This window comes from Engystomops pustulosus, chromosome 7, assembly GCF_040894005.1.
Source record: "Engystomops pustulosus chromosome 7, aEngPut4.maternal, whole genome shotgun sequence".
Taxonomy (NCBI): Eukaryota; Metazoa; Chordata; class Amphibia; order Anura; family Leptodactylidae; genus Engystomops; species Engystomops pustulosus.
In genome coordinates, this window is record NC_092417.1 from 17,229,536 (window position 1) to 17,248,743 (window position 19,208).

Below are 19,208 nucleotides of genomic sequence, written 5' to 3' on the forward strand. Positions count from 1 at the left end.
TCACAGAGTGGATTTCTCCAGCCTCCTGATCCAGGATGATATCACAGAACGGTTGTCTCCTCGATGACATCATGCCACAACGCTCTGCTTTATCCAGAATGACATCATACGTCGTCCCCAAACCCTTGATGAAGCATGACATCATCAGGAGAGATTTGGGCCTACTGAAAACATTTAACGAGTCAAGGAGAAGAATTTGCATAGGTTATGTAAGGCAAAATCCTTGAGACCGTGGTCCTGAGCCACATCCAGATATTATCCCCCCTATTACAGGGGCAGGGCAGATCTATAGGACTTCTAGACAATGGAGCTGGTTATATAGGACTGTAGTCAGACTAACCTCTAGGACGTTGTCTGAGATGAGGCGGACAGGGGGGGAGGGGGAGATCACACGACTGTCCATTACTTTCCTATTAAACTAAATAAAATCATGAGGTTTCTCCCCCCCCCCCCTCCCCCCCAAAAAAAGTGAATGCGGATCATAGAGATTCATACAGAGAGAACAGCGACACCTGGAGGACAGACGCGTCACTACAATGCTGGATACTACGCCTGAATATATAGCCGCACGGTGCCCCCCTGTGGTGTGTGCTGGTGCTACAGGATTGCACAACTAGCAGACAAAAACTATTTTAATATCAATGATCTTAAAATTGCAGTTTTAACTTTTTTTTTTTAACCCATTGCAAACCTTTGGACAGGCGAGCCTACAACTATGTATAAGATTAGAATACCATGTCTGCTTCATGGAAAGCTGGGTGACAACTAATGCGGCTGCTACTCAGCTTTCCCAGTCAAATCTGCCTGGTAACATAGGACCATGGGATGTAGCTCTACATATCTGGGCCAATTGACCATTCAGGGCTTGGGAAAGCTGGGTGGCGCACCCTAAGGAGCTATGGTTGGTGGCCTCCCTGCTTTGGAGGCTCTAAACCGCCCATAAAAAAAATGAGAACATTAAAGGAATCCACTTAAAAGGCTAAAAGTTTGTAAAAAATTCTGTAAAATCCATAAATAAAAAATCCTGTAAAAATCGTCCAGAGCTGTGGAGGAGCTCCGCCTCCCAATGGGAGGGGTTTCAGTAGGTGGCTTCATCCATATTGTCATCGCTGTCTCCTCCGAAATCTTCTCCGTTGTCAAAGTAGGACATGATGTAGTCAGTCTCCTGCAGAAACAGATGTAAGGGGTGACAGCGGCAATGTAGACGTCTAAAGGACCGCCCACTTTACAAGCACCTCCCACTGAACTCCCCGAAGCTCCACCCTTAGCAAAACTATTTTGTGAGTTTCAGTCTATACCAATTGGTCCCTGCTGTCCTCACCCTGCTGTCCTAACCCTGCTGTCCTAACCCTGCTGTCCTCACCCTGCTGTCCTCACCCTGCTGTTACTAACATACTCAAGTTTTTACACAGTGCAGGGGGTAGGTTCTGAGAGCACAGCAGTGTGAGGAAACACCCTAAATCCAGAAATATAAATCACAGTTCTGCTGCTACTAACACCATGCACATGGTTACACAGGGACATTACATAACACTGGCCCAGTGCATTTGGAGAAGCTACAATGCTGGATGCACCTTATATCCTAAAATATAATCCACATTTAACTGTCCTGCTTCTACTAACAACATACACAAAGCTATAATTACACATTTTTCCAGGGACAATACCCAACACTGTCTGAACAGAACACAGCAGTGAGAGGACACCCCCACCAATGTACTTGGAGAAGCTACAATCCTGGATGCACCTTATATCCTAAAATATAATCCATATTTTACTATCCTGCTGTTACTAACAACAGGGAACAAAGGAAAGATTACACATCTCTCTGGGGACACTACCCAAGACTGGCTGCACAGAGCACAGCAGTGTGAGGTATGATTACACATCTCCGGGGACACTACCCAACACAGGCTGCACAGAGCACAGCAGTGTGAGGTATGATTACACATCTCTCCGGGGACACTACCCAAGACTGGCTGCACAGAGCACAACAGTGTGAGGTATGATTACACATCTCTGCGGGGACACTACCCAACACTGGCTGAACAGAGCACAGCAGTGTGAGGTATGATTACACATCTCCGGGGACACTACCCAACACAGGCTGCACAGAGCACAGCAGTGTGAGGTATGATTACACATCTCTCCGGGGACACTACCCAACACAGGCTGCACAGAGCACAGCAGTGTGAGGTATGATTACACATCTCTGCGGGGACACTACCCAACACTGGCTGAACAGAGCACAGCAGTGTGAGGTATGATTACACATCTCCGGGGACACTACCCAACACAGGCTGCACAGAGCACAGCAGTGTGAGGTATGATTACACATCTCTCCGGGGACACTACCCAAGACTGGCTGCACAGAGCACAGCAGTGTGAGGACAATATACAGCATCTCACCTCCTCGTGTTCCTCCTCATCGTACTCTTCCTCTTCTTCCTTCTCTTCTTCCTCTTCCTTCTTCTCCTCCTCCTCCTCGGAGCTCACCTCCTCTTCTTTCTTCTCCAGGTTCTGGAGGAAACAAAATGAATAGGTCACGGTCTCCCATAGGACCTGCACACTGCTGGGATATGCTGAAATACTCTGTGCTGCTGTGATACCCCACTCCTTACCTGCCCCTGTAACCTTTAGCCCTGTCCTCACTGGAGTGGACAAGCCACAACCTCCCACCTGATCTGCCCACACTTCTACTTAAATACTCTGTGCTGCTGAGAGGTGACGGAGGATGCCGGAATATAGGGTTATCGCCACGTGTAGCGCACGTCACGGTGATGTGTGAGAACAATGCGCTGTGTATTGTCTGAGGCTGCGATGACTCGTCTAGTAACGCGGCAATCATGGCGGCGCCACTGACAGCATAAACGCTGATAATTCCCGCTCCCTCATTCCCACGCAGCAGTGTAGAGTCTCTGAAACCTGACAACATAACCGGCTCTGCTATACAGGTGCATGCTGGGAACTGTGACCCCACCTGTACTGTGTGCGAGTCACCTGAAATCCTCTGTGCTGCTGTGGGGTTCCCAGTGCAGCTCTGTCACTCTATTACATAATCACATGAATGGTCCTGAAATACTCTGCACTGCTGTGGGGCTCCCAGTACAGCTCTGTCCCTCTATTACATAATTACATGAATGGTCCTGAAATCCTCTGCGCTGCTGAGGGGCTCCCAGTGCAGCTCTGTCCCTCTATTACATAATTACATGAATGGTCCTGAAATACTCTGCGCTGCTGTGGGACTCCCAGTGCAGCTCTGTCCCTCTATTACATAATTACATGAATAGTCCTGAAATACTCTGTGCTGCTGTGGGGCTCCCAGTGCAGCTCTGTCCCCCTATTACATAATTACATGAATAGTCCTGAAATACTCTGCACTGCTGTGGGGCTCCCAGTGCAGCTCTGTCCCTCTATTACATAATGACATGAATGGTCCTGAAATACTCTGCACTGCTGTGGGGCTCCCAGTGCAGCTCTGTCCCTCTATTACATAATGACATGAATGGTCCTGAAATACTCTGCGCTGCTGTGGGGCTCCCAGTGCAGCTCTGTCCCTCTATTACATAATGACATGAATGGTCCTGAAATACTCTGCGCTGCTGTGGAGCTCCCAGTGCAGCTCTGTCCCTCTATTACATAATTACATGAATGGTCCTGAAATACTCTGCGCTGCTGTGGGGCTCCCAGTGCAGCTCTGTCCCTCTATTACATAATTACATGAATGGTCCTGAAATACTCTGCGCTGCTGTGGGGCTCCCAGTGCAGCTCTGTCCCTCTATTACATAATTACATGAATAGTCCTGAAATACTCTGCGCTGCTGTGGGGCTCCCAGTGTAGCTCTGTCCCTCTATTACATAATTACATGAATAGTCCTGAAATACTCTGCGCTGCTGTGGAGCTCCCAGTGCAGCTTTGTCCCTCTATTACATAATTACATAAATGGTCCTGAAATACTCTGCACTGCTGTGGAGCTCCCAGTGCAGCTCTGTCCCTCTATTACATAATTACATGAATGGTCCTGAAATACTCTGCGGTGCTGTGGGGCTCCCAGTGCAGCTCTGTCCCTCCATTACATAATCACATGAATGGTCCTGAAATACTCTGCGCTGCTGTGGGGCTCCCAGTGCAGCTCTGTCCCTCTATTACATAATTACATAAATGGTCCTGAAATACTCTGCGCTGCTGTGGGACTCCCAGTGCAGCTCTGTCCCTCTATTACATGAATGGTCCTGAAATACTCTGCACTGCTGTGGGGCTCCCAGTGCAGCTCTGTCCCTCTATTACATAATGACATGAATGGTCCTGAAATACTCTGCGCTGCTGTGGAGCTCCCAGTGCAGCTCTGTCCCTCTATTACATAATCACATGAATAGTCCTGAAATACTCTGCGCTGCTGTGGGGCTCCCAGTGCAGCTCTGTCCCTCTATTACATGAATGGTCCTGAAATACTCTGCGCTGCTGTGGAGCTCCCAGTGCAGCTCTGTCCCTCTATTACATAATTACATGAATAGTCCTGAAATACTCTGTGCTGCTGTGGAGCTCCCAGTGCAGCTCTGTCCCTCTATTACATAATGACATGAATGGTCCTGAAATACTCTGCGCTGCTGTGGAGCTCCCAGTGCAGCTCTGTCCCTCTATTACATAATGACATGAATGGTCCTGAAATCCTCTGTGCTGCTGTGGGGCTCCCAGTGCAGCTCTGTCCCTCCATTACATAATTACATGAATGGTCCTGAAATACTCTGCGCTGCTGTGGAGCTCCCAGTGCAGCTCTATCCCTGTATTACATAATTACATGAATGGTCCTGAAATACTCTGCGCTGCTGTGGAGGTCCCAGTGCAGCTCTGTCCCTCTATTACATAATGACATGAATATTCCTGAAATCCTCTGCGCTGCTGTGGAGCTCCCAGTGCAGCTCTGTCCCTCTATTACATAATTATATGAATGGTCCTGAAATACTCTGCGCTGCTGTGGGGCTCCCAGTGCAGCTCTGTCCCTCTATTACATATTTACATGAATGGTCCTGAAATACTCTGTGCTGCTGTGGAGCTCCCAGTGCAGCTCTGTCCCTCCATTACATAATTACATGAATGGTCCTGAAATACTCTGCGCTGCTGTGGAGGTCCCAGTGCAGCTCTGTCCCTCTATTACATAATGACATGAATATTCCTGAAATCCTCTGCGCTGCTGTGGAGCTCCCAGTGCAGCTCTGTCCCTCTATTACATAATCACATGAATGGTCCTGAAATACTCTGCGCTGCTGTGGGGCTCCCAGTGCAGCTCTGTCCCTCTATCACATAATGACATGAATGGTCCTGAAATACTCTGCGCTGCTGTGGAGCTCCCAGTGCAGCTCTGTCCCTCTATTACATAATCACATGAATGGTCCTGAAATACTCTGCGCTGCTGTGGGGCTCCCAGTGCAGCTCTGTCCCTCTATTACATAATGACATGAATGGTCCTGAAATACTCTGTGCTGCTGTGGAGCTCCCAGTGCAGCTCTGTCCCTCTATTACATAAATGGTCCTGAAATACTCTGTGCTGCTGTGGGGCTCCCAGTGCAGCTCTGTCCCTCTATTACATAATTACATGAATGGTCCTGAAATACTCTGCGCTGCTGTGGGGCTCCCAGTGCAGCTCTGTCCCTCCATTACATAATTACATGAATGGTCCTGAAATACTCTGTGCTGCTGTGGAGCTCCCAGTGCAGCTCTGTCCCTCTATTACATAAATGGTCCTGAAATACTCTGTGCTGCTGTGGGGCTCCCAGTGCAGCTCTGTCCCTCTATTACATAATTACATGAATGGTCCTGAAATACTCTGCGCTGCTGTGGGGCTCCCAGTGCAGCTCTGTCCCTCCATTACATAATTACATGAATGGTCCTGAAATACTCTGCGCTGCTGTGGGGCTCCCAGTGCAGCTCTGTCCCTCTATTACATAATCACATGAATGGTCCTGAAATACTCTGCGCTGCTGTGGAGCTCCCAGTGCAGCTCTGTCCCTCTATTACATAATGACATGAATGGTCCTGAAATACTCTGCGCTGCTGTGGAGCTCCCAGTGCAGCTCTGTCCCTCTATTACATAATTACATGAATGGTCCTGAAATACTCTGCACTGCTGTGGAGCTCCCAGTGCAGCTCTGTCCCTCCATTACATAATCACATGAATGGTCCTGAAATACTCTGCGCTGCTGTGGGGCTCCCAGTGCAGCTCTGTCCCTCCATTACATAATCACATGAATGGTCCTGAAATACTCTGTGCTGCTGTGGAGCTCCCAGTGCAGCTCTGTCCCTCCATTACATAATCACATGAATGGTCCTGAAATACTCTGTGCTGCTGTGGAGCTCCCAGTGCAGCTCTGTCCCTCCATTACATAATCACATGAATGGTCCTGAAATACTCTGCGCTGCAGACCCAGCACCTTTGTATTTACAATCTTATCTTACCTCCAACTTCTTAATGATCTCCTCCTTGTCCAGCGGGACCCTCTGCTTGTGTTTTGGGAGGATGATGGTGGACTCTGCCGAAACATAGAGAGAAATAAGTCAAAGAGAAGAAATTAGAAGCCCGAACCACAGAGTACGAGTCTCCACTGGTCTTACCAGGATAGGCCACTAGGTGGCGACAGACTCAAACGGTAACTACTGGTCACTACATTGTAGTTTCTGTGCAAGCTATCATTCTCTGTTATCAGCCAATTCTAGACAAGCTGAGATCAGCTATTATAAAGCTACAGACGGATCTACTTTCTGCTACAGAGCGGTCATCTCTTATTTCTTATAGAAGGGGCCCCATCCCCTTTGAGGGGACACCTGTTCCCAAATATATGCTATGAAATCCCCATGTAAGTGATAAAGGGGACCCCCGGTACTACATGGGACGTATACATCGGGCACTTACTCTCCTTCTGGATCTTCCTCACTTTGATCTTCAGCTCCCGAGGCAGAAGACTCCAATCTAGAAGAGAGATGATACAATTATCCGGCCTGGATTCTGGAATCTTATGGAGGGCACAGAACACGTCACTATGGAAGGATTTATCTAATGGGTGATCCATCTAGTGTGTACAGACCAGGGACTTACCTATGGGGCCATTTCTAATTATAGTCATAAGCCCTTAAGGATGCGCCATTTACTGGAACATCCTGACCCTCCCCCCTCCCTAATCGGAAAGGGGACAATTCACATGACCCCCCAAAAGGGGACAATTCATAGGCATATCCCTTCAAAAGTGAACAATTCATAAGACCCCCCCAAAAGGGGACAATTCATAAGAATCACACCCTCCACCCAAAAGGGGACAATTCATAAGACACCCCCACCCCAATGGGGACAATTCATAAGAAGAGCCACCCACAGAGACGGCATTTCATAGGAACAGCCCCCACTCCATTCATATGGACAGCCCTTGGAAACACAGCAATTTATAGGGACAACCCCACTATAATGGCGCCATGCTTTGGGCATGTTTGATGCTGTTTTGAGCTTTGTTTTTCCCCTCAGACTTACACAATGAGCACAAAGGCCGCCATTTTCCAGAATTGGTAGATAAGTGGCCATCACTAGTAAGGAGTATATATCCGGGCCTACCATCATCTCCACCACCACCACCACAATGATATCGGTAACCATCACTAGTACGGAGTATATATCCCGGCCTACCATCATCTCCACCACCACCACCACAATGATATCGGTAACCATCACTAGTACGGAGTATATATCCCGCCCTACCATCATCTCCACCACCACCACCACAATGATATCAGTGGCCATCACTAGTACGGAGTATATATCCCGGCCTACCATCATCTCCACCACCACCACAATGATATCAGTGGCCATCACTAGTACGGAGTATATATCCCGGCCTACCATCATCTCCACCACCACCACAATGATATCAGTGTCCATCACTAGTACGGAGTATATATCCCGGCCTACCATCATCTCCACCACCACCACAATGATATCAGTAACCATCGCAGGTATGGAGTATATATCCCGGCCTACCATCATCTCCACCACCACCACCACAATGATATCAGTAACCATCGCGGGTACGGAGTATATATCCCGGCCTACCATCATCTCCACCACCACAATGATATCAGTGGCCATCACGGGTACGGAGTATATATCCCGGCCTACCATCATCTCCACCACCACCACCACAATGATATCAGTGGCCATCACGGGTATGGAGTATATATCCCGGCCTACCATCATCTCCACCACCACCACAATGATATCAGTGACCATCGCGGGTACGGAGTATATATCCCGGCCTACCATCATCTCCACCACCACCACAATGATATCAGTAACCATCATCTCCACCACCACCACCACAATGATATCAGTGGCCATCACGGGTACGGAGTATATATCCCGGCCTACCATCATCTCCACCACCACAATGATATCAGTAACCATCATCTCCACCACCACCACCACCACCACAATGATATCAGTAACCATCGCGGGTACGGAGTATATATCCCGCCCTACCATCATCTCCACCACCACCACAATGATATCAGTGGCCATCACGGGTAGGAGTATATATCCCGGCCTACCATCATCTCCACCACCACCACCACAATGATATCAGTATCCATCACGGGTACGGAGTATATATCTCGGCCTACCATCATCTCCTCCACCACAATGATATCAGTAACCATCATCTCCACCACCACCACAATGATATCAGTAACCATCGCGGGTATGGAGTATATATCCCGGCCTACCATCATCTCCACCACCACCACCACAATGATATCAGTGGCCATCACGGGTATGGAGTATATATCCCGGCCTACCATCATCTCCACCACCACCACAATGATATCAGTAACCATCGCGGGTACGGAGTATATATCCCGGCCTACCATCATCTCCACCACCACCACAATGATATCAGTGGCCATCACGGGTACGGAGTATATATCCCGGCCTACCATCATCTCCACCACCACCACCACAATGATATCAGTGGCCATCACGGGTACGGAGTATATATCCCGGCCTACCATCATCTCCACCACCACCACCACAATGATATCAGTGGCCATCACGGGTACGGAGTATATATCCCGGCCTACCATCATCTCCACCACCACCACAATGATATCAGTATCCATCACGGGTACGGAGTATATATCCCGGCCTACCATCATCTCCACCACCACCACCACAATGATATCAGTGGCCATCACGGGTACGGAGTATATATCCCGGCCTACCATCATCTCCACCACCACCACCACAATGATATCAGTAACCATCGCGGGTACGGAGTATATATCCCGCCCTACCATCATCTCCACCACCACCACAATGATATCAGTAACCATCACGGGTATGGAGTATATATCCCGGCCTACCATCATCTCCACCACCCCCACAATGATATCAGTAACCATCGCGGGTACGGAGTATATATCCCAGCCTACCATCATCTCCACCACCACCACAATAATATCAGTGGCCATCGCGGGTACGGAGTATATATCCCGGCCTACCATCATCTCCACCACCACAATGATATCAGTGGCCATCGCTGGTACGGAGTATATATCCGGGCCTACCATCATCTCCACCACCACCACCACCACAATGATATCAGTAACCATCGCGGGTACGGAGTATATATCCCGGCCTACCATCATCTCCACCACCACCACCACCACAATGATATCAGTGGCCATCGCGGGTACGGAGTATATATCCCGGCCTACCATCATCTCCACCACCACAATGATATCAGTGGCCATCGCTGGTACGGAGTATATATCCGGGCCTACCATCATCTCCACCACCACCACCACAATGATATCAGTAACCATCGCGGGTACGGAGTATATATCCCGGCCTACCATCATCTCCACCACCACCACCACAATGATATCAGTGGCCATCGCGGGTACGGAGTATATATCTCGGCCTACCATCATCTCCTCCACCACAATGATATCAGTAACCATCATCTCCACCACCACCACAATGATATCAGTAACCATCGCGGGTATGGAGTATATATCCCGGCCTACCATCATCTCCACCACCACCACAATGATATCAGTGGCCATCACGGGTACGGAGTATATATCCGGGCCTACCATCATCTCCACCACCACCACAATGATATCAGTAACCATCACGGGTATGGAGTATATATCCCGGCCTACCATCATCTCCACCACCACCACAATGATATCAGTGGCCATCACGGGTACGGAGTATATATCCCGGCCTACCATCATCTCCACCACCACCACAATGATATCAGTGGCCATCACGGGTACGGAGTATATATCCGGGCCTACCATCATCTCCACCACCACCACAATGATATCAGTAACCATCGCGGGTATGGAGTATATATCCCGGCCTACCATCATCTCCACCACCACCACAATGATATCAGTAACCATCGCGGGTATGGAGTATATATCCCGGCCTACCATCATCTCCACCACCACCACAATGATATCAGTAACCATCGCGGGTACGGAGTATATATCCCGCCCTACCATCATCTCCACCACCACCACAATGATATCAGTGGCCATCACGGGTAGGAGTATATATCCCGGCCTACCATCATCTCCACCACCACCACCACAATGATATCAGTATCCATCACGGGTACGGAGTATATATCTCGGCCTACCATCATCTCCTCCACCACCACAATGATATCAGTAACCATCATCTCCACCACCACCACCACAATGATATCAGTAACCATCGCGGGTATGGAGTATATATCCCGCCCTACCATCATCTCCACCACCACCACAATGATATCAGTGGCCATCACGGGTACGGAGTATATATCCCGGCCTACCATCATCTCCACCACCACAATGATATCAGTAACCATCATCTCCACCACCACCACCACAATGATATCAGTAACCATCACGGGTACGGAGTATATATCCCGGCCTACCATCATCTCCACCACCACCACAATATCACCGCCATGCGGTTACGGCTCCTCGGTAATGGCCCTGGCCTACTATTCAGTGTACACAATGGAGCGGCGACATCTTACCGGGGTGCCAGTCGATGGCGTTGTCAACAGGTCCAGACGTCTGATATTTATCGGAGTATCGCTCCACATCTGAGCGGGAGAAAGAAGAAGAGGATAAAAATAGAGGCAGCGCAGCGTGCGTCACCCACAGGCAAAATCAATAGAGGAACGCAGACACAGGGAGAACCGACCAATCACAGGGAGGCCGGGACGCAGCTCCTGCCGCAACGTGGGACCGCGATACAAACACTGAGCGGCTTTATTTATAAAGACATACACGGACGCTGCCCTCGTTACCTCACGATATGACGATGCGGGCGACAGATGGCGACTAATTATACCGCTGCGTCGGGTGATGGAGACCGACCGATCGCAACCACCAAACTATAAAATGGCGGGGGGGGGGGGGGGGGGGGGGGGCGCCTGTAACTATTTACAGGAATGAGACCAGCACCTGACTAGAATTTGTTTTTTTTTTTTATATTTTCATTACTGCTGGAGGTCTGGCACATCTCTCGCCCCTTTGCGCCTGATTAAAGGCATTTTATGGAATGAGGAGACATTTTTGAAACTTTATTTTATGGGATAACTGGAATTTTACGCATCTGTGATCATCCGGCTCGGTTTTTTAATCTATAAAATATGGGGAGAAATCTATCAAGCCTGAATACCCCAGTGTCTGCAGCAACCAATCAGGTGGTTGCTCTAATTTTCACAAAGGCCTTTAAAAAATGAGAGGTGGAATCTGATTGGCTGCTTATTTTATTTTACAGGCCGTGAAGAAAGCGAAACCTGGTTGATGCGCTCTCGCTTTGCATTGGTTCTCATTCACCCCCCTCCGCAATGTGTACACCAGTATTAGCTTCTAGGCCTTGTTTTTCAAATGGGAAAGTAGTATTAGTAGTAATGAAGGTGCATTAGTAATTAAAGGGATTCTCCATTTTGGAAATGCGCCTGTTAAAAACTCTACTCCTGTCTACACTTTGCCACCACTAGGGGGTGATCTGTATATAGCTGTACCGGACTCAAACTGCCCTGTATACACACATATTGGGGCGCTCATGTGGTGGTATACAGCGGCAGCCATCTTTAAAACAAGACTATCAGGCTTGTAGTTGGTTTCTATATGGACCATGATCCATTCATCAAGTTAAAGGAATGCGACATCTGTTACTAGACAACCTCAAACATAGGTGGCCATTATTATCCCCAAATCCTCCATTACTGTCCTTTAGACCCTTTAGGTAAGTGGGGCCACCTATCTGTGGGGGCACGTCCAATAATTCTTCCAATAAAATCTAAACCCAAAGGAAACAAGGAGCAGTCATCTATAGTAACCAATCAGCTCCTAGCTCTCATTTCTTAAAGGCATTTTTACGTAATAAAGAAGAAACCTAATCGCCTGAATTGTGTCCTATAGGAAATAAGTTCAACTTTGCGCCAGATTTGAGCGTTCCTCCCCATGAAATCACCAAATCTTCTCAAAAAAAACGTTTGGTCAGTGCTCACAAAAAAAAATAAAAAAAATAAAAAAAAAGGGTGTGGACATCACGAAAAATGTCAGCAAGCAGAGGTCTTGCAGATGGCAGGTGACACAATAAAGGTACCTTTTTTGGGTGCTGCGGGTTTGATGTAGTAGGGGAGGCTCTTCATTGCTCCTCTCAGCTCCTGTTTTAGGGCCAACATATATTCCACCTCCTCGCCCGTCTGGAGGGGCACCGGCTTGAAGTCTAAGGCCTGGGGGAGGAAGACATTGGTAAGATGGGAGGACCCTACCCCCGGCTCTATGAGGACTATGTGAAGGACTAGAGGGGGGACCTTTGCCAGGACCCCTAGAGCTCCATCAGACATAGGGGGTCATTTACTAAGGGCCCGATTCGCATTTTCCCGACATGTTACCCGAATATTTCCGATTTGCGGCGATTTTCCCTGTATTGCCCCGGGATTTTGGTGCAAGCGATCGGATAGTGGTGCATCAGCGCCGGCATGCACGCGACGGAAACCAAGGGGGGGGGGAAATCGGGGTTGGTTGGGGGGTGTAGCGTGGCCGAGCGGAAACCCGACGGATTCTGAAAAACTGCCGCATTTAAAACAATAAAAGTGTCGCTTGGGACGCGCTTACCTTCACTTGGTCCGGCTCGGTGAACTTGAGTGCGTTCAGATGCTTTTCAGCGCAGCGGCGCCACCTGGTGGACGGCGGAGGAATTACCTTGTTGAATCCCGGCCGGACCCGAATCCACCGCAGAGAACGCGCCGTTGGATCGCGAACGGACCGGGTAAGTAAATCTTCCCCTATAGTGTTCAAGTATCTAATCCTATGAGCAGAGATTAGGGGCCCCCAATATAGGGACCCCCACATTATAATTACTTCAGGGACCCACATACTGATAACGTAAAAACTACTTACAGGAAACAGAGGGGGCGGCTGCAGGGTGGGGGGAGGTAATGTTTCACCCCTTCCGATGCCAATGGCCTGGACATTAAATGTCATCTGCCCTCGACCTGCCCCTCGCCCCCGGCCGGCCATCTTCTCAGATCCACGAGGCGAAAAACATAAAAGTCCCCCCCTGTAAGGGGAAGAAAGACGTCAGGGGGAACATGACAACACTTCTACATAACAGCCATATTCCCTGTGTATATCTATAGGGGGGACATGACTACACTTCTACATAGCAGCCATATTCCCTGTGTATATCTATAGGGGGGACATGACAACACTTCTACATAACAGCCATATTCCCTGTGTATATCTATAGGGGGGACATGACTACACTTCTACATAGCGGCCATATTCCCTGTGTATATCTATAGGGGAACATGACAACACTTCTACATAGCAGCCATATTCCCTGTGTATATCTATAGGGGGAACATGATAACACTTCTACATAGCAGCCATATTCCCTGTGTATGACTATAGGGGAACATGACAACACTTCTACATAGCAGCCATATTCCCTGTGTATATCTATAGGGGGAACATGACAACACTTCTACATAGCGACCATATTCCCTGTGTATATCTATAGGGGGGACATGACAACACTTCTACATAGCAGCCATATTCCCTGTGTATATCTATAGGGGGAACATGACAACACTTCTACATAGCAGCCATATTCCCTGTGTATATCTATAGGGGGAACATGACAACACTTCTACATAGCAGCCATATTCCCTGTGTATATCTATAGGGGGAACATGACAACACTTCTACATAGCAGCCATATTCCCTGTGTATATCTATAGGGGGAACATGACAACACTTCTACATAGCAGCCATATTCCCTGTGTATGACTATAGGGGGAACATGACAACACTTCTACATAGCAGCCATATTCCCTGTGTATATCTATAGGGGGGACATGATAACACTTCTACATAGCAGCCATATTCCCTGTGTATATCTATAGGGGGGACATGACAACACTTCTACATAGCTGCCATATTCCCTGTGTATATCTATAGGGGGAACATGATAACACTTCTACATAGCAGCCATATTCCCTGTGTATATCTATAGGGGGAACATGACAACACTTCTACATAGCGGCCATATTCCCTGTGTATATCTATAGGGGAACATGACAACACTTCTACATAGCAGCCATATTCCCTGTGTATATCTATAGGGGGAACATGACAACACTTCTACATAGCAGCCATATTCCCTGTGTATGACTATAGGGGAACATGACAACACTTCTACATAGCAGCCATATTCCCTGTGTATATCTATAGGGGGAACATGACAACACTTCTACATAGCGGCCATATTCCCTGTGTATATCTATAGGGGAACATGACAACACTTCTACATAGCAGCCATATTCCCTGTGTATATCTATAGGGGAACATGATAACACTTCTACATAGCAGCCATATTCCCTGTGTATGACTATAGGGGGAACATGACTACACTTCTACATAGCAGCCATATTCCCTGTGTATATCTATAGGGGGAACATGACTACACTTCTACATAGCAGCCATATTCCCTGTGTATATCTATAGGGGGAACATGACAACACTTCTACATAGCAGCCATATTCCCTGTGTATATCTATAGGGGAACATGACAACACTTCTACATAGCTGCCATATTCCCTGTGTATATCTATAGGGGGAACATGATAACACTTCTACATAGCAGCCATATTCCCTGTGTATATCTATAGGTGGAACATGACAACACTTCTACATAGCAGCCATATTCCCTGTGTATATCTATAGGTGGAACATGATAACACTTCTACATAGCAGCCATATTACCTGTGTATATCTATAGGGGAACATGACAACACTTCCACATAGCAGCCATATTCCCTGTGTATATCTATAGGGGGAACATGACAACACTTCTACATAGCAGCCATATTACCTGTGTATATCTATAGGGGGAACATGATAACACTTCTACATAGCAGCCATATTCCCTGTGTATATCTATAGGTGGAACATGACAACACTTCTACATAGCAGCCATATTACCTGTGTATATCTATAGGGGGAACATGATAACACTTCTACATAACAGCCATATTCCCTCTGTATATCTATAGGGGGAACATGACAACACTTCTACATAGCAGCCATATCCCCTGTGTATATCTATAGGGGAACATGACAACACTTCTACATAGCAGCCATATTCCCTGTGTATATCTATAGGGGGGACATGATAACACTTCTACATAGCAGCCATATTACCTGTGTATATCTATAGGTGGAACATGACAACACTTCTACATAGCAGCCATATTACCTGTGTATATCTATAGGTGGAACATGACAACACTTCTACATAGCAGCCATATTACCTGTGTATATCTATAGGGGGAACATGACAACACTTCTACATAGCAGCCATATTCCCTGTGTATATCTATAGGGGGGACATGATAACACTTCTACATAGCAGCCATATTCCCTGTGTATATCTATAGGTGGAACATGACAACACTTCTACATAGCAGCCATATTACCTGTGTATATCTATAGGTGGAACATGACAACACTTCTACATAGCAGCCATATTCCCTGTGTATATCTATAGGGGGAACATGACAACACTTCTACATAGCAGCCATATTCCCTGTGTATATCTATAGGGGGGACATGACAACACTTCTACATAGCAGCCATATTCCCTGTGTATATCTATAGGGGAACATGACAACACTTCTACATAGCGGCCATATCCCCTGTGTATATCTATAGGGGGGACATGATAACACTTCTACATAGCAGCCCTATTCCCTGTGTATATCTATAGGGGGGACATGACAACACTTCTACATAGCAGCCATATTCCCTGTGTATATCTATAGGGGGGACATGATAACACTTCTACATAGCAGCCATATTACCTGTGTATATCTATAGGGGGAACATGATAACACTTCTACATAACAGCCATATTCCCTGTGTATATCTATAGGGGGAACATGACAACACTTCTACATAGCAGCCATATTACCTGTGTATATCTATAGGGGGAACATGACAACACTTCTACATAGCAGCCATATTACCTGTGTATATCTATAGGGGGAACATGATAACACCTCTACATAACAGCCATATTCCCTGTGTATATCTATAGGGGGGACATGACAACACTTCTACATAGCAGCCATATTCCCTGTGTATATCTATAGGGGGGACATGACAACACTTATACATAGCAGCCATATTACCTGTGTATATCTATAGGGAGAAAATGACAACACTTCTACATAGCAGCCATATTCCCTGTGTATATCTATAGGGGAACATGACAACACTTCTACATAGCAGCCATATTACCTGTGTATATCTATAGGGGGAACATGACAACACTTCCACATAGCAGCCATATTCCCTGTGTATATCTATAGGGGGAACATGACAACACTTCTACATAGCAGCCATATTCCCTGTGTATATCTATAGGGGGAACATGACAACACTTCTACATAGCAGCCATATTCCCTGTGTATATCTATAGGGGGAACATGACAACACTTCTACATAGCGGCCATATTCCCTGTGTATATCTATAGGGGGGACATGACAACACTTCTACATAGCAGCCATATTCCCTGTGTATATCTATAGGGGGAACATGACAACACTTCTACATAGCAGCCATATTCCCTGTGTATATCTATAGGGGGAACATGACAACACTTCTACATAGCGGCCATATTCCCTGTGTATATCTATAGGGGGAACATGACAACACTTCTACATAGCAGCCATATTCCCTGTGTATATCTATAGGGGGAACATGATAACACTTCTACATAACAGCCATATTCCCTGTGTATATCTATAGGGGGGACATGATAACACTTCTACATAGCAGCCATATTCCCTGTGTATATCTATAGGGGGAACATGACAACACTTCTACATAGCAGCCATATTCCCTGTGTATATCTATAGGGGGAACATGACAACACTTCTACATAGCAGCCATATTCCCTGTGTATATCTATAGGGGGGACATGATAACACTTCTACATAGCAGCCATATTCCCTGTGTATATCTATAGGGGGGACATGATAACACTTCCACATAGCAGCCATATCCCCTGTGTATATCTATAGGGGGGACATGATAACACTTCCACATAGCAGCCATATTCCCTGTGTATATCTATAGGGGAACATGACAACACTTCCGCATAGCAGCCATATTCCCTGTGTATATCTATAGGTGGAACATGACAACACTTCTACATAGCTGCCATATTCCCTGTGTATATCTATAGGGGGAACATGACAACACTTCCGCATAGCAGCCATATTCCCTGTGTATATCTATAGGGGGAACATGACAACACTTCTACATAGCTGCCATATTCCCTGTGTATATCTATAGGGGGAACATGATAACACTTCCACATAGCAGCGAATATCTATAGGGAAACATAACAACACTTATACACAGGGACTATGGCTGCTATGTAGAAGTGTTGTCATGTCCCCTTATAGATATACACAGGGAATATGGCCGCTACGAAGATCTATAAGGGGACATGACAACACTTCTACATAGCAGCCATATTCCCTGCGTATATCTATAGGGGGAACATGATAACACTTCCACATAGCAGCCATATTACCTGCGTATATCTATAGGGGGAACATGATAACACTTCCACATAGCAGCCATATTACCTGCGTATATCTATAGGGGGAACATGATAACACTTCCACATAGCAGCCATATTACCTGCGTATATCTATAGGGAAACATGACAACACTTATACGTAGCGGCCATATTCCCTGTGTATATCTATAAGGGGACATGATAACACTTCCACATAGCAGCCATATTCCCTGTGTATATCTATAGGGGGGCATGACAACACTTATACACAGGGGATATGGCTGCTATGTAGATCTATAGGGGAACATGACAACACTTCTACATAGCAGCCATATCCCCTGTGTATATCTATAGGGGAACATGACAACACTTCTACATAGCAGCCATATTACCTGTGTATATCTATAGGGGAACATGACAACACTTCCGCATAGCAGCCATATTCCCTGTGTATATCTATAGGGGAACATGACAACACTTCTACATAGCAGCCATATCCCCTGTGTATATCTATAGGGGGGACATGACAACACTTCTACATAGCAGCCATATCCCCTGTGTATATCTATAGGGGGGACATGATAACACTTCTACATAGCAGCCCTATTCCCTGTGTATATCTATAGGGGGGACATGACAACACTTCTACATAGCAGCCATATTCCCTGCATATATCTATAGGGGAACATGACAACACTTCTACGTAGCAGCCATATTCCCTGTGTATATCTATAGGGGAACATGACAACACTTATACTCTCTGGATCCACTCACAGAACAATGCATTGTGGGACTTGTAGTCTCGCTGTGCCCTCAGTCTATACACAGCACACTGCATTGTGGGACTTGTAGTCTCTCTGTGCTGCAGTATAATATTACATTACTGCTACCATTGGTATATATTACTCCATATTTACCTTACACCATCCCTGCCCGCACGTGGAACGCAGGAGTCTTGATGCGGATAGATGACGTCATCAGACTGGTCGTAACTATTGGTCTATCCGACTGCCAGTCATTTACGCGCAAACCAATCAGTAAGCACCAGGGCGGGG

The 19,208-nt window shown here is 46.9% G+C and overlaps 1 protein-coding gene across 2 annotated transcripts; it reads right to left on the reverse strand.

The window, feature by feature from the left end:
- Nucleotides 1–617: 617 nt before the first annotated feature.
- On the reverse strand, nt 618–19,208 carry POLR3GL (RNA polymerase III subunit GL). 2 transcript variants are annotated; one of them, XM_072114978.1, is made up of 8 exons: nt 19,071–19,207; nt 13,460–13,619; nt 12,660–12,789; nt 11,074–11,142; nt 6,909–6,965; nt 6,455–6,528; nt 2,410–2,520; nt 618–1,165 (listed from the first exon to the last, which is right to left on the reverse strand). In XM_072114978.1, exons 2-8 carry the CDS (start codon nt 13,577–13,579, stop codon nt 1,079–1,081), a joined length of 648 nt encoding a protein of 215 aa, XP_071971079.1. In that variant the 5' UTR covers nt 13,580–13,619; nt 19,071–19,207; the 3' UTR covers nt 618–1,078. The 2 variants fall into 2 exon arrangements, with proteins under 2 accessions (XP_071971079.1, XP_071971080.1); XM_072114979.1 differs by lacking the exon at nt 11,074–11,142 and having other exon boundaries at nt 19,071–19,208.

Excerpts from the sequence above, each read along its gene's own strand:
- POLR3GL (XM_072114978.1), bottom strand. The coding sequence starts at position 13,579 with ATGGCCGGCCGGGGGCGAGGGGCAGGTCGAGGGCAGATGACATTTAAT. Across the intron at positions 11,143-12,659 it reads ACCCGCAGCACCCAAAAAAG|ATGTGGAGCGATACTCCGAT; the intron begins GTACCTTTATTG and ends TCTCCCGCTCAG. Across the intron at positions 6,966-11,073 it reads CGCCATCGACTGGCACCCCG|ATTGGAGTCTTCTGCCTCGG; the intron begins GTAAGATGTCGC and ends TCTCTCTTCTAG.